Genomic DNA, 16,400 nt, shown 5'->3' on the forward strand with positions numbered 1-16,400 from the left:
CATCTCAAAAAAAAATGATAAAATAAAATAAACCCCTATTGATGTACAGAACATCAACATCATCCAAAAAAGTCCCCTGATGTCCTTTTCCAGTCAATCTCTACTCCCACCCTACCCCAGATCCAACCATTCTCCTGCATTTATTTCAGTATTACTTAGTTTCACCATTCTGGAACTTCATACAAATGGAATTACATAGTGTGTGTTTTCAAATACTGATACACAGCCAGACACAGCAGCTTACATCTGTAATCCCAACACTTTGGGAGGCCAAGGTGGGTGGATCACTTGAGGCCAGGAGCTCAAGACCAGCCTGGGCAACATGGTGAAACCCTGTCTTTACTAAAAATACAAAAATTAGCCAGGTGTGATGGCACATGCCTGGGAGGCTCCAGCTACTGGGAGGCTGTGGCAGGAGAATCCCTTGAACCTGGGGGGCAGAGGTTGCAGTGAGCCAAGATCATGCCACTGCACTCTAGCCTGACCCATAGAATAAGACTCTGCCTCAAAAACAAAATAAAATAAAATACTGATACACACAGAAGCATGCATGAACTTCAAAAACATATTACACTACTTTATATAATTTTTTTTTTTTTTGAGATGAAGTTTGGCTCTTGTTACCCAGGCTGGAGTGCAATGGCGTGATCTCGGCTCACTGCAACCTCCACCTCCCGAGTTCAAGCAATTCTTCTGCCTCAGCCTCCCAAGTAGCTGGGATTATAGGCATGTGCCACCACACCCGGCTGATTTTGTATTTTTAGTAGAGATGGAGTTTCTCCATGTTGGTCAGGCTGGTCTCAAACTCCCCACCTCGGGTAATCCGCCCTCCTCAGCCTCTCAAAGTGCTGGGATTACAGGTGTGAACTACCACACCTGGCCCATATAATTTTTAAAAAACAATTTTTTGGAGATGGGGTTCCACTATGTTGCCCAGGCTGGTCTTGAATTCCTGGCCCAAGTGATGCTCCCACCTCAGCTCCCAGATAGCTGGGACTACAGGTGGGAACCACTGCATCAGGTCATTTTATATAATTTTCTTTTAGAAGGAATCTCGTTTGTTGCCACGCTAGAGTGCAATGGCACAATCTCAGCTCGCCACAGCCTCCACCTCCCAGGTTCAAGCAATTCTCCTGCCTCAGCCTTCCGAGTAGCTGGGACTACAGGTATGCACCACCATGCCCAGCTAATTTTTGTATTTTTAGTAGAAACGGGGTTTCACCATGTTGGCTAGGATGGTCTCAATCTCTTGACCTCGTGATCCACCCACCTCAGCCTCCCAAAGTGCTGGGATTACCGTGAGCCACCGTGCCTAGCCCATTTTATATAACTTTATTGTACAGTGGAATAAGTATGTGTTACATATCACCGGTGTTTCATTGTGTAGCATGATGGTATCACTTGTGTCGTTATTGAAAGGAGGTGACAGAGAGGAGAAATAGGGAACTTCTTTGCCCTCCAACCTCTGGCCAGAGCAAAATCCAGATGGTGTCAGAGACCAAAGAAGAGAGACCTGTAAGGCCCTTGCTCTGTCATCAGGGAGGACATAAGGGAGATACCCATGGTCACTGGGACCAGGAGCATCCCATGGAGACGTGGAGGCCTCTGTGTTGTGATGGAGGGACTGCGTGCGGGTCAGGTCAATACAACACGATGCCTCCACGTGCCAGGCACAGGGCTGGGTATGCTGAGTGAGGGCTTGGAGCTTCACAGAGGGAGGAAAGGGCACTCATGGCCACGGACACAGCCTGAGCCAAAGTTAGAAACAGCTAGTGAAAAAGGCAAGCAGACTGAGTGAGGTAGCTCGTACCTGTAATCCTAGCCCTTTGGGAGGCTGAGGTGGGCAGAATACTTGAAGCCAGGAGTTCGAGACCAGCCTGGCCAACATAGCGAAACCTGGTCTTTACTAAAAATACAAGAATTATCTAGGTGTGGTGGCAGGTGCCTGTAATCCCAGCTACTCAGGGGGCTGAGGTGGGAGAATCCCTGACCCCAGGAGATTGAGGCTGCAGTGAGCCGTGGTCAAGCCACTGCACTCCAGCCTGGGCAACAGACTGAGACCCTGTCTCAAAATAAAAATAAAGAAAATAAAAGATAAAACGTATGGCCAGACACAGTGGCTCATGCCTGTAATCCCAGCATTTAGGGAGGCTGAGGTGGGTGGATCACTTGAGGTCTGGAGTTCAAGATCAGCCTGGCCAACATGGCAAAACCCCACCTGTACTAAAAATACAAGAATTAGCTGGGCGTGGTGGCAGGCACCTGTAATCCCAGCTACTCAGGAGGTTGATGCAGGAGAATCACTTGTACCCCAGAGGTGGAGGGTGCAGTGAGCCAAGGTTGGGCCACTGCACTTAAGCCTGGGCAACAGAATGAGACTCTGTCTCAAAAAAAAAAAAAAAGAAGGGAAGAGAGACAAGGCTTATAAGATGCATCCCCTAATCCCAGCACTTTGGGAGACTGATGCAGGTGGATCACCTGAGGTCAGGAGTTTGAGACCAGCCTGACCAACATGGAGAAACCCCGACTCTACTAAAAATACAAAATCAGCCAGGCGTGGTGGTGCATGCCTGTAATCCCAGCTACTCAGGAGACTGAGGCAGAAGAATCGCTTGAACCCGGGAGGTGGAGGTTGTGGTGAACTAAGATTGCGCCATTGTACTCCAGCCTGAGCAACAAGAGCGAGACTCCGTCTCAAAAAAAAAGACCCATCCCCAATCCCTCCCCCACCTGCACCCCAGGACGCTGAGTTGCTGACATGCTTCTCTCGGATTCAGGGCAAGTACTTTGAGATCCAGTTCAGCCGAGGTGGGGAGCCAGATGGGGGCAAGATCTCCAACTTCTTGCTGGAGAAGTCCCGCGTGGTCATGCAGAATGAAAACGAGAGGAACTTCCACATCTACTACCAGGTGCAGGGAAGGGGCTGGGGCAGAGGGAGCCCGGTGGGGTAGACAATGGGAAGGCCTCACCTGGGAGCGCAGGGCAGGGCAGATGTGGGGATCATGGGCTGAGCCAGGCAAGCACCAGATGCATGAGCATTGCACACCCTCCAGCTGCTGGAAGGGGCCTCCCAGGAGCAACGGCAGAACCTAGGGCTCATGACACCTGACTACTATTACTACCTCAACCAATCGGACACCTACCAGGTGGACAGCACCGACGACAGAAGCGACTTTGGTGAGACTCTGGTGAGCACCGGCCTCCACTCCAGACCCCAGACAGACAGACCTCACCCCGGGAACCCTCCTGAGTTACAAATTAGGAAACCAAAGCCCAGTCTGGGCGCGGCTGCTCACGCCTGTAATCCCAGCACTTTGGGAGGCAGATCACTTGAGGGCGGGAGTTCAAAACTGGCCTGGCCAACGTGGTGAAACCATGTCTCTACTTAAAACACAAAAATTAGCCAGGGAGACAGGGGGAGGGGTGCATGACTGTAATCCCGGCTACTGGGGAGGCTGAGGCATGAGAATTGCTTGAAACCAGGAGGCAGAGGTTGCAGTGAGCCAGATCACGCCACTGTAGTACTCCAGCCTGGGCAGCAGAGTGAGACTTGATCTCAAAAAAAAAAAAAAAAATTTAGGAAAACAAACCCAGGTCGGGCATGGTGGCTCACACCTGTAATCCTAGCTACTCAGGAGGCTGAGGCAGGAGAATTGCTTGGACCTGGGATGAGGAGGTTGCAGTGAGCCTAGATCACACCACTGCACTCCAGCCTGGGCAATGGAGGGAGACTCTGTCTGCAAAATAAAAAATATAAGGCCGGGCACGGTGGTTCATGCCTGTAATCCCAGCACTTTGGTAAGCCAAGGTGGGTGACTAACCTGGCCAAAATAGTGAAGCCATCTCTACTAAAAATACAAAACTTAGCTGGGCATGGTGGCAGGCGCCTATAATCCCAGCTACTAAGAGGCTGAGGCAGAGAATTGCTTGAACCCGGGAGGCGGAAGTGGCAGTGAGCTGAGATTGTGCCACTGCACTCCAGCCTGGGTGACAGAGTGAGACTCCATCTCAAAAAAATACATAAATAAAAATAAAAAATAAAATAAATAAAAAATATAAAAAACAAAGCCCAGAGAAGTGTAGGCACTTACCCAAGGTCACACAGCAAGTGGTTGAAAGGAGTAGGACAGGGACCCAAGGATGCCCAGTCCCTGAGTCTGTGCTGTGGCCCCGAAAGCCTGACCCTGGAGGCAGGTTGGAGGCTGGGATTCGAGGCACAGGTTCTGCCTCTGTTGTACCCACAGAGCGCCATGCAGGTCATTGGAATCCCGCCCAGCGTCCAGCAGCTGGTCCTGCAGCTCGTGGCGGGAATCTTGCACCTGGGAAACATCAGTTTCTGTGAAGACGGGAATTACGCCCGAGTGGAGAGCGTGGACCGTGAGTGTGGGTGCCAGGGAAGGTGGGATGGAGGCCTGTGTGTGTGTGAACTGCATCCTCCTAGCTCAGCCCCCAGGAGGCTGAGAGCCCACGAGGACAACGTCGGCGTCACTGGGCAAGATGGGGATAATGGGAGGCCCATGCAGGAGGCCTGAGAGCCCAACCAGCTGCCCCGTTTTTGCCCTGACCTTCACCCTCGTAGTCCTGGCCTTTCCCGCCTACCTGCTGGGCATTGACAGCGGGCGACTGCAGGAGAAGCTGACCAGCCGCAAGATGGACAGCCGCTGGGGCGGGCGCAGTGAGTCCATCGATGTGACCCTTAACGTGGAGCAGGCGGCCTACACCCGCGACGCCCTGGCCAAGGGGCTCTATGCCCGCCTCTTTGACTTCCTTGTGGAGGCAAGTGGGACTGGGGCTGGAGGGTAGGGTGGACGTGTTGGAGTCACAAACATTGATGGAAGCTGAGTGCAGTGACTCACGCCTGCAATCCTAATGCTTTGGGTGGCCGAGGTGGGAGCATCATTTGAGGCCAGGAGTTCAAGACGAGCCTGGGCAACAGAGCAAGACCCCATCTCTACAAATATTTAAAATTAGTTGGGTGTGGTGGTGTGCGTTTGTAGTCCCAGCTACTCAGGAGGCTGAGGTGGGAGAATTCCTGACTCCAGGAGGTTGAGGCTGTAGTGAGCCATGATCAAGCCACTGCACTCCAGCCTGGACAACAGACTGAGACCCTCTCTCAAAATAAAAAAATTAAATATAAAATATAAAATGTATGACTGGTCACAGTGGCTCATGCCTATGATCCCAGCACTTTGGGAGGTCAAGGAGGGCGGATCACCCGGGGTCAGGAGTTTGAGATCAGCCTGGCCAACATGGCAAAACTCGTCTCCGCTAAAAATGCAAAAATTATCTGGGTGTGGTGGTGGGCTGTAATCTCAGCTACTTGGGAGACTGAGGCAGAAGAATCTCTTGAATCTAGGAGGCGGAGTTTGCAGTGAGCCAAGATTGCACCACTGCACTCCAGCCTGGGCAACAGAGCAAGACTCAGTCTCAAAGGAAAGAAAAGAAAAAGCCCCTTAAGGTAGTTGCTATTATCAACTCCTTTAAAGATGAGAAAATAAAGCCGGGCACATTGGCTCATGCCTGTAATCCCAGCACTTTGGGAGGCCGAGGTCGGCGGATCATGAGGTCAGGAGTTTGAGACCAGCCTGGCCAACATGGTGAAACACCATCTCTACTAAAAATACAAAAATTAGCCAGGCATTGTGGCATGCGCCTGTAATCCCAGCTACTTGGGAGGCTGAGGCAGGAGAATCACTTGAACCTGGGAGTTGGAGGTTGCAGGGAGCCGAGATTGCGTCATTGCACTCCAGCCTGGGCAACAGAGTGAGACTCCCATCTCATTTAAAAACAAAAAAAAAAAGATGAGAAAATAGAGATGCAGAGAGGTTCAAGCACAGAGTCAGCTCTGAGTCAGGGACCCTGATGCACTGACACTTGAGTTTCTCCTCTGAGTGACTGATTGGGGGGTGGGGAGATTGTACACAGAGCCAGGAAGGGCAGAGCTGGGGAGGGCTGGAGGGAAGTTGGCATGAGGGGCCATCACCCATTAAGTTGGCTAAGCATGTGTCTAGGGAGTAGTGGGCAGGGGCTTCAGATCTGACCGATGCCCACTGACCTCCTGTCCCCACCCACTCCGCAGGCCATCAACCGTGCTATGCAGAAGCCCCAGGAAGAGTACAGCATCGGCGTGCTGGATATTTACGGCTTCGAGATATTCCAGGTACGGCCCCTGCCTCCAGCCCACATCCCGTCCTCCCTGGGGCAGCCCAGTGTGGCCACCAGAACTTTCAGCACCAGGACATTGAGGGAAGGACCCTTTTCCTCCTTCTGCAGAAAAATGGCTTCGAGCAGTTCTGCATCAACTTCGTCAACGAGAAGCTGCAGCAAATCTTTATCGAACTCACCCTGAAGGCTGAGCAGGTGGGCAGCCAGGAGGCCAGGGATGGGATGGGGGATCCTGGGGTGGTGGTGGGGTGGAAGGACCATGGGGATCCCTTAGCAACTAGGGGACACCCCAGCCCTCCCCACCATGTTTCCACCTCTCTCTGCCAACCTGCCCAGGCTCCATAGCAATAGCTCCTTCTGCCTTTAAAGCTTTGGGTAGGACCATGCCTCTTAGTTCATTCATTCAGCAATTATTTATTGAACACCTGTTGTGTGCCAGTCACTATTTAGGGTGCTTCGTGCCATAGCCATGAACAATAAGGCAGTAGTCCCTGCTGTCTTAATCTTGCCCCTCCCCCAGAAGCAGAGCCTGAGGCAAGGATTGAGGGACAAATGGTTTTTCTGGGAGGCAATCCCAGAAAGCTCCAAGAGGGGAATGAGAAAGTGAGACAGGGAATTTTTTTTTTTTTTTTTGAGACAGGATCTTGCTCTGTTGTCCCGACTGGAGTGCAGTGGCGGGATCACAGGTCACTGCAGTCTCTACCTCCCGGGCTCAAGCCATCCTCCCACTTCAGCCTCTCAAGTAGCTGATACCACAGGCCCATGCCATCATGCTTGGCTGATTTTTTAAAACTTTTTTGTAGAGTCGAGGTTTCACTTTGTCGCCCAGATTGGGCTTGAACTCCTGGCCTCAAGCAATCCTCCCACCTTGGCCTGCCAAAGTGCTGGGATTACAGGCATGAGGTAACATGCCCAGCCCTGAGACAGGGATTTCTTAAATAAAAGAGAGAGAGAGCCAGACACAGTGACGCACACCTGTAGTCCCAGCTACCTAGGAGGCTGAGGTAAGAGGATCACTTGAGCCTGGGGGTTCAAGGCCAGCCTGGGCAATATAGTGAAACCCCCTCTCTACAAAAAAAATATAAAAATTAAGCCAGGCATGGTGGCTCATGCCTGTAATCCCAGCACTTTGGGAGGCCAAGGCAGGAGGATCAAGAGGTCAGGAGATTGAGACCATCCTGACTAACACGGTGAAACCCCATCTCTACTAAAAATGCAAAAAATTAGTGGGGTATGGTGGTGCATGCCTGTAGTCCCAGCTACTCAGGAGGCTGAGGCAGGAGAATTGCTTGAACCCAGGAGGTGGAGGTTGCACTGAGCTCAGATTGCGCCATTGCACTCCAGCCTGGGCGATAGAGCGAGACTCCTTCTCAAAAAAAAAAAAAAAAAAAAGAGTCCAAATAGGGTGTTAATGAGCAAGTTATGCTGTGGGCAACTGGAGCACAACTGCACTGGGACCCAAGGAGACTTCATAGAGCACACAGAGAATCGAGGGAACTGGAGTATTTATCCATCTGCTCCTGTTGATTGTTGGTCAAGGGCTGGCGGGACCAGATGTCATTCCCTGGCACTTACAGCCTCACCCACACGGGAGTGATGGGCTTTGTTGCCAGAGACAGTCCGAAGTGATGAGATGGAGAAGGAGAGAAGACATGGGGGCAAGGGTGGCCACACCGTGTTCACTGCCCCCCACACCCAGCCCCCTTTTCCACCCCCAGGAGGAGTACGTGCAGGAAGGCATCCGCTGGACTCCAATCCAGTACTTCAACAACAAGGTCGTCTGTGACCTCATCGAAAACAAGCTGGTGAGGGCTGGGTCAACTTTGGCGGGGGTGTCTCACTGGCCCCTGAGCTGAGTCTGGAAGACAGAGGGGCTAAGGGGGTTATGGCATCCTCAGGCCCCTCTCTACCCTACACTCAGGCCCTCCAGCAGACAGAACACAACCCCTCCGCCCCTCATCCATTCATTTTGCATACCTGTCCACCTTTCTCTTAACCACTCAATAAACATTCCCCCGGGTGCCCCAGCTTAGAGTCAGAGGAGTCAAATTTGCAGATTCCACTCCGGGCAAGGTGGCTCATACCTATAATCCCAGCACTTTGGGAGGCCGAGGCAGGCAGATCACCTGAGGTCAGGAGTTCAAGACCAGCCTGACCAATGTGATGAAACCCTGTCTCTACTAAAAATACAAAAAATAAGCTGGGTGTGTTGGCAGTTTCCTGTAATCCCAGCTACCTGGAAAGGAGGCTGAGGTGGGAGGATCGCTTGATCCTAGGAAGTTGAGGGTGCAGTGAGCTATGATTGCACCACTGCACTCCAGCCCGAGGAACAGAACAAGACCCTGTTTCAAAAAAATTAAATTTAAAAAGTATTTAGGCTGGGCATGGTGGCTCACGCCTGTAATCCCTGCACTTTGGGAGGCTGAGGTGAGTGGATCACCGGAGGTCAGGAGTTTGAAACCAGCCTGTCCAACATGGTGAAACCCCATCTCCACTAAAAAATACAAAAGTTAGGCCGAGCATGGTGGCTCACGCCTGTAATCCCAGCACTTTGGGAGGCGGAGACGGGCAGATCACGAGGTCAGGCTTTCAAGACCAGCCTGGCCAACATGGTGAAACCCCATCTCTACTAAAAATACAAAAAAATTTAGCCAGGCATGGTGCTGAGTGCCTGTAATCCCAGCTACTCAGGAGGCTGAGGCAGGAGAATCACTTGAACCCAGGAGGTGGAGGTTGCAGTGAGCCCAGATCATGCCACTTCACTCCAGCCTGGGCGACAGAGCGAGACTGGTCTTAAAAAGAAAAAAAAGCCGGGTGTGATGGCGCATGCCTGTAGTCCCAGCTACTCGCAAGGCTGAAGCAGGAGAATCACTTGAACCTGGGTGATGGAGGCTGCAGTGAGCCAAGACTGCACCACTGCACTCCAGCCTGGGCAACAGAGCAAGTCTCTGTCTCAAATATATAAACAAATAAAGGGCAGGTCCCCCTGCCAAGGGATTTTAGTCTGGGGCCTGATCCCATGAGGGGTCCCCACTGACCTCTGTACCCTAGCAAGCTTCCACAGCAGTCCTGCAGACGCCCCTGGAGCCAGCCCCGCCCTCGAAGCTGTAGCTTCGTCCACTCCTCCACCCCCTCCCTCCCCTAATCTCCGGGCTGACGAGCTGTGCCGGGGGTGGGCAGCAAGGCAGACCAAACTGAGCGGCCCCTGGCTCCCTCACGCCCCGCAGAGCCCCCCAGGCATCATGAGCGTCCTGGACGACGTGTGCGCCACCATGCACGCCACGGGCGGGGGAGCAGACCAGACACTGCTGCAGAAGTTGCAGGCGGCTGTGGGAACCCACGAGCATTTCAACAGCTGGAGCGCCGGCTTCGTCATCCACCACTACGCTGGCAAGGTGTGCCCCCTCCACCAATCCTCCCCTGTGCCTCCTCGAAGACCCCCAGGACACGGGCTGTAACCCCCCACCCTCCAGCACCCAGGCTGGAAAGAGCCTGCTAGGACCCTCAGCCAGGGCTGTAGAATTCCACCACCCCCTGCCTCAACCCGCTCCTTGCTAACCTGAACTACAGACGCTTCCTGCTGACCCCCCAGGAACTCTCTAAGCCCCAGACTTGTCCAGACTCCACCACCACCATGTTCCCTGGGCCAGGGCTGCAGAAATCCACTGGCCGCTGATCCAGGCCACAACTTTCCTTACTAACACATCAACTCTCTTAACAGAGGGAACAGAATTCCGCTTCCCCCCCACCACCGCCCGCTGCCCCCGTTAACCCCAGCTTGGGCACCAGACCCCTTCTGCTCACAGATAAGCCCCAATGTGAGTTGTAACCTTGCTCCCTGGCCTTTGCGTGTCCTCTCCTCCTACTTGGAATGCTTTCTGACCACTTTCCCAGGAAGCTCGCTGCTACCAAGTCCTGTTGCCTTGAGGTCTTTGTTCAAGGGTCTGTTCAGAAAGGTGGCTGCAAATATCACCATGGAAAACAGCCTTCCTCTCCATTTTCTTTCTTCCTTCAGACCCTTTTTTTCTCTCCATATTATTTTGCACAACTCCATACACTGCCTTTATTTCTTAGTCTTTCACGAATACAGAATGCCAACTTAGGAGCCCAATGAGACTGTTTCATTCATAGCTGTGTTGCCAACAGTGCCTAGAACAGCACGTGGCACACAGGAGGCTCTTGGGCTATCATGCATGAATGAATGAATGGACAAATGGCCTTAGATACTATGTATATAGGATAGACTGCAAGGACACAGGACGCAGTCCCCCATTTTCTGATCCCAATTTGGAGAGGAAATCCCCAAAGCCCCCAGGCCCCTCCTGTCAGCCACCAGCCTTCAAAATGTGCTGAAGCCCACTACAGACCCCTACCCAAGGCTACAAAAATCCACTGGCTTCCAACCATGCCCACAGCCCCGCTCCCCAGAGGACAGGACTATAGACTCACAGGCAGTGATCCGATGATCTCATAACATGAGCAGCAGATGTTCATAAGAGCACCCCTAAAATGGTCTGGAGAGGCCGGGAGCGGCGGCTCATGCCTGTAATCTCAGCACTTTGGGAAGCTGAGGTGGATGGATCACCTGAGGTCAGGAGTTCAAGACTAGCCTCGCCAACATGGAGAAACCCCATCTCTACTAAAAATACAAAAATCCAGCTGGGCGTGGTGGCACACACCTGTAATCCCAGCACTTTGGGAGGCTGAGGCAGGTGAATCCTGAGGTCAAGAGATCGAGACCATCCTGGCAAACATAGTGAAACCCCATCTCTACTAAAAATACAAAGATTAGCTGGGCATGGAGGCACGCGCCTGTAGTCCCAGCTACTCGGGAGGCTGAGGCAGGAGAATCACTTGAACCCGAGAGGTGGAGGTTGCAGTGAGCCAAGATCGTACCACTGCATTCTAGCCTGGCAACAGAGTGAGACTCCATCTCAAAAAAATTTTATATATATATATGTGTGTGTGTGTGTGTGTGTGTGTGTATGTATATATCATATATATATAAATTATATATATTATATATATATGTGTGTGTGTGTATATATATATACTCAAAAAAAAATCAGCTGGGTGTGGTGGCAGTTACCTGTAGTCCCAGTTACTCAGGGGGCTGAGGCAGGGGAATTACTTGAACCCAAGAGGTGGAGGTTGCAGTGACCCGAGATTGTGGCACTGCACTACAGCCTGGGCAACAGAGCAAGACTGTCTCAAAAAACAAAAGCAAACAAACAGAAAGGGCTGGAGCTCCCATGTTCCTGCAGTCGGGGTTGCAAAAGCCCTGCTTGGAACTACAGAGAGCCCCCAGCTTTGGTAGCAGCCCCGGCCCCCAACCCTGGCTGAAGGCCCCGCAGGGATTCCCTGAGCCAGAGCTATTACCCTCCTGACACAGGCCCCCCACACTGGCCCCCGATTGACCAGGTCAGAGATACCCAATCTAACTTCTGACTCTCAGGGACCCCCCACCCAGGCCCCCAACCCCCAATCTCAGCTATAACTGTCATTGCCGCCCAGCCTCTGATGCAGGCTGCAGCTCTCTTCCCAGTCATCTAGGTTGTAGCCCCCACCTCCCCTCACCTCTGACCTGGGATACAGCCACAATCCTCTAACCTCAACTTGAATATCAGCCCTCCAGGGAGCCCGACCCCTATACTCTGAACTGTAGATACCCCGAAACCAGTGCTGTAGACACTCCCTGATCCTCTCACCCCACAGCAGGTCCCAGGAAACCCTTGACCGCCTGGGCTGTAAGCACCCTGCGCCCGCCCTCCCACCCAGGTCTCCGTCCCTCACTGTCCTCAGCACTGCCTCCCTCCAGGTCTCCTACGACGTCAGCGGCTTCTGCGAGAGGAACCGAGACGTTCTCTTCTCTGACCTCATAGAGCTGATGCAGACCAGTGAGCAGTGAGTGGTCATGGGCATGGGGACCTCCGGCTACAACCCCCCAAGGAGATGGAGGGAGGACCGGGCACCACTCCCTCTTCCCCAGAGCTGCCATCTCGCCACAAACCTTAGAGGAGTGGCTGTGTGGCCAGGATGGTGTTTCTGTGGACTAGTTCTGATGTAAAAAGTAACTCCAGAGGCCAGGCACAGTGGCTCACGCCTATAATCCCAGCACTTTGGGAGGCTAAGGCTGGCAAATCACCTGAGGCCATGAGTTCCAGAGCAGCCTTGGCAACATGGCAAAACCTTGTCTCTACTAAAATTATAACAATTAGCCAGGTGTAGTGGCTCACACCTAGCAGGCGGATCATGAGGTCAGGAGATCAATACTATCCTGGCCAACATGGTGAAACCCTGTCTCTACTAAAAATACAAAGATTAGCCGGGTGTGGTGGCACGTGCCTTTAGTCCCAGCTACTGGAGAGGCTGAGGCAGGAGAATAACTTGAACCCAAGAGGTGGAGATTACAGTGAGCTGAGATTGCACCACTGCACTCCAGACTGGTGACAAAGCAAGACTCCATCTCAAAAAAAAAAGAAAAAAATCAGATTCAGATAGTTCTGAATCTGATTGTTCAGATTCTGATAGTTCAGAATCAGATGCAGATTCTGATTCTGTAGGTCTGGGGTGGAGTTTGAGCTTCTGCTTTTTTGTCCTCGCAGGGATAAGGTCTATTGCCACGGCACGAGTGCAGTGGCACAATCACAGCTCACTGCACCCTCCACCTCCTAGGCTCAAGGGACCCTTCCATCTCAGCCTCCTGAGTAGCTGGGACTACAGGCATGTGCCACCACACCCAGCTAATTATTATTATTTTTTTTTTTTGAGACGGAGTTTCGCTCTTGTTACCCAGGCTGGAGTGCAATGGCGCGATCTCGGCTCACTGCAACCTCCGCCTCCTGGGTTCAGGCAATTCTCCTGCCTCAGCCTCCTGAGTAGCTGCAATTACAGGCACATGCCACCATGCCCAGCTAATTTTTTGTATTTTTAGTAGAGACGGGGTTTCACCATGTTGACCAGGAGGGTCTCGATCTCTTGACCTCGTGATCCACCCGCCTCGGCCTCCCAAAGTGCTGGGATGACAGGCATGAGCCACCGCGCCCGGCCTAATTATTTTTTTTCTTTTCTTTATCTCTTTTTTGTAGGTAATGTTGCTAAATTAATTAATTTATTATTATTATTTTTGCTGGCAGAGTAGACAAGTTAAAAAATAATGATTAAAAAAACTTTTTTGAGACAGGAGTTTTGCTACATTGCCCAGGTTGGTCTTGAACTCGAGACCTCAAGTGATCCTTCTGCCTAGGGAGATTCCACATTGGAAACAAGGCCCAAGGATGCCCAGGTTGCTGGTCCAGGAACCACATGTCAAACACTTTGAGGATCCCTGTCTTATTACTTACACCTAATGTTACATTCTTTTTTTTTCTTTCTTTTTTTGAGACAGAGTCTCCCTCTGTCACCCAGGCTGGAGTGCAGTGGCGCGATCTTGGCTCACTGCAACCTCTGCCAGGGTTCAAGCGATTCTCATGCTTCAGCCTTCTGAGTATTTTTAGTAGACACAAGGTTTCACCATGTTGGCCAGGATGGTCTCAATCTCTTGACCTCACGATCCACCTGCCTCAGCCTCCCAAAGTGCTGGGATTACAGGTGTGAGCCATCGCACCCGGCCTGTAAAAATATATTAATGAGGCGGGGCATGGTGGCTCATGCCTGTAATCCCACCACTTTGGGAGGCCAAGACAGGCGGATCACAAGGTTAGGAGTTTGAGACCAGCTTGGCTAACATGGTGAAACCCCATTTCTACTAAAAATACAAAAATTATCCAGGCGTGATGGTGGGCACCTATAATCCCAGCTATTCGGGAGGCTGAGGCAGGAGAACTGCTTGAACCCAGAGGCGGAGGTTGCAGTGAGCCAAGATCACACCACTGCACTTTAGCATGGGCAACAGAGCAAGACTCAATCTCAAATATATATATATATATATATAATTAATGAAATCTCTTATATTCTCTTGTTCCATCCTATATGCTTTTTGGACTCCAGTGTGTGAGCCACCGTGCTCAGCCCTATTAACCATTTTAAAATGTACAATTCATCCATGCTGTTCCCTCTCTGTGGCAAAGAAAAATAAAGGAAATAAATACATAAAGTAAAATGGGCTAGGCGCAGTAGCTCACGCACTTTGGGAGGCTGAGGTAGGTGGATCACGAGGTCAGGAGTTCGAGACCAGCCTGGCCAGCACAGTGAAACCTGTTTCTACTAAAAATACAAAAATTAGCCGGGTGTGATGGCACATACATGTAGTCCCAGCTACTCAGGAGGCTGAGGTGCGAGAATCACTTGAACCTGGAAGTCAGAGGTTGCAGCAAGCTGAGACCACGCTACTGCACTCCACCCTGGGTGACAGAGTGAGACTCCCTCTCAAAAATAAATTAATTAATTTAATCAAATTAAATTAAATGTACAATTCAGTGGCATTAAATACATTCACACATTGGCTTGAGCCCAGGAGTTCCAGGCTGCAGTCACTATGATCACACCAATGCCCTCCAACCTGGAGGACAAAGTGAGACACTGTCTCAAAAAGCAAACCAAGGCCGAGTGCAGTGGCTCATGCCTGTGATCTCAGCACTTTGGGAGGCTGAGGCGATGGATCAACTGAAGTCAGGAGTTTGAAACCAGTCTGCCCAACGTGGCGAAACCGCGTCTCTACTAAAAAATACAAAAATTAGCCAGGCATGATGGTGTATGCCTGTAATCCCAGCTACTTGGGAGGCTGAAGCAGGAGAATCGCTTGAACCCAAGAGGCAGAGGTTGCAGTGAGCTGAGGTTGTACCACTGCACCCCAGCCTGGGCAACAGAGTGAGACTATGTCTCAAAAAAAAAAAAAAAAACCCCTCTGTCTCTCACCCATCACAGCTCCCATCCTCACTGAGAGAACCATATTTCACCTTGTGGCGTTGAGGCTGCCCTGCCTCTGGAGGTGAGCATCCCAAGGTCCAGACACACCTCCAACTCCTCTTTTCCCCGCCCCCACCCAGGGCCTTCCTCCGGATGCTCTTCCCCGAGAAGCTGGATGGAGACAAGAAGGGGCGCCCCAGCACCGCCGGCTCCAAGATCAAGGTGGGCCTGGGATGCATGACAGAGGACTGGGCATGGGGAGGGTTGAGTCCCACCCTACTGCAATCTAGACTCTGTTTCCAGACTCTTCGTTCCAATGCCTGTCTCTCCACTACCCCTGGGGCTTCTGCCTCTATGACCTCATCTGTTCAGCAAGGTCTTCCTCCAGCTCTGGGTTTAGGGGGCTTGGACCAGCTTCTTAGAGTCTCCATCAACTCCTTAAATACAGAAGTGGACCATTATCCTAATGAATTTTTGTTTGGTCTTTTAGACTGTTACCATTTTTTAAATTTGTAGTAAAATATGGCTCACACCTGTAATCCCAGAATTTTGGGAGGCCAAGGCAGGTGGATCACAAGGTCAGGAGATTGAGACCATCCTGGCCAACATGGTGAAATCCCATCTCTACTAAAATGCAAAAAAAATTAGCCGGGCATGTTGGCGCACACCTGTCCTCCCAGCTACTTGGGAGGCTGAGATGGGGGAATTGCTTAAACCCAGGAGGCGGAGGTTGCAGGGAGCTGAGATCATGCCATTGCACTCCAGCCTGTGTGACAGAGCGAGACTCCGTCTAAAAAAAAAAAAAACTTAATAAATATCCAATAATTTTTTTTTTTTTTTTTTTTTTTTTGAGATGGAGTCTCACTCTGTCCCCTAGGCTAGAGTGCAGTGGCATGATCTTAGCTCCCTGCAACCTCTGCCTCTAGGATTCAAGCGATTCCCCCACCTCAGCCTTCTCAGTAGCTGGGATTATAGGCACGCAGCACATGCCCAGCTAATTTTGTATTTTTAGTAGAGATGGGGTTTCACCATGTCAGCCAGGCTGGTCTCCAACTCCTGACCTCAAGTGATCCACCCACCTCAGCCTCCCAAACTGCTGGGATTATAGGCATGAGCCACCACATCCAGCCTATCCAGTAATTTTTTTTTTTTTTTGAGATGGAATTTTGCTCTTGCTGCCCAGGCTGTAGTAGTACGATCTTGGCTCCCTGCAACCTCCGCCTCCTGGGTTCAAGCGATTCTCCTGCCTCAGCCTCCTGAGACACGCACCTGTAGTTCCAGCTACTCGGGAGGCTGAGGTGGGAGAATCCCTTGAACCTGGGAGATGGAGGCTGCAGTGAGTGGAGATCATGCCACTGCACTCCCGCCTGGACAACAGAGTGAGACTT

General features: G+C 51.5%; 1 protein-coding gene across 2 annotated transcripts in view; it reads left to right on the top strand.

Moving 5' to 3' along the window:
• Window positions 1-16,400, top strand: part of MYO1F (myosin IF) — a 51,473-nt gene that overhangs the window by 20,165 nt on the left and 14,908 nt on the right. Inside the window, exons 7-16 of one of the 2 annotated variants that reach the window (XM_064381939.1) lie at window positions 2,778-2,909; window positions 3,054-3,188; window positions 4,245-4,377; window positions 4,580-4,776; window positions 6,080-6,160; window positions 6,274-6,360; window positions 7,884-7,970; window positions 9,393-9,560; window positions 11,984-12,069; window positions 15,153-15,234. In XM_064381939.1, the coding sequence (XP_064238009.1) occupies window positions 2,778-2,909; window positions 3,054-3,188; window positions 4,245-4,377; window positions 4,580-4,776; window positions 6,080-6,160; window positions 6,274-6,360; window positions 7,884-7,970; window positions 9,393-9,560; window positions 11,984-12,069; window positions 15,153-15,234 (1,188 nt within the window). The remainder of the gene's footprint in view (window positions 1-2,777; window positions 2,910-3,053; window positions 3,189-4,244; window positions 4,378-4,579; window positions 4,777-6,079; window positions 6,161-6,273; window positions 6,361-7,883; window positions 7,971-9,392; window positions 9,561-11,983; window positions 12,070-15,152; window positions 15,235-16,400) is intronic. The other variant, XM_064381940.1, reaches the window with a different exon arrangement.

The sequence above is a fragment of the Aotus nancymaae genome, unplaced genomic scaffold (genome assembly GCF_030222135.1).
Source record: "Aotus nancymaae isolate 86718 unplaced genomic scaffold, 86718_ANA_hifiasm-v0.15.2.pri h1tg000028l, whole genome shotgun sequence".
Taxonomy (NCBI): Eukaryota; Metazoa; Chordata; class Mammalia; order Primates; family Aotidae; genus Aotus; species Aotus nancymaae.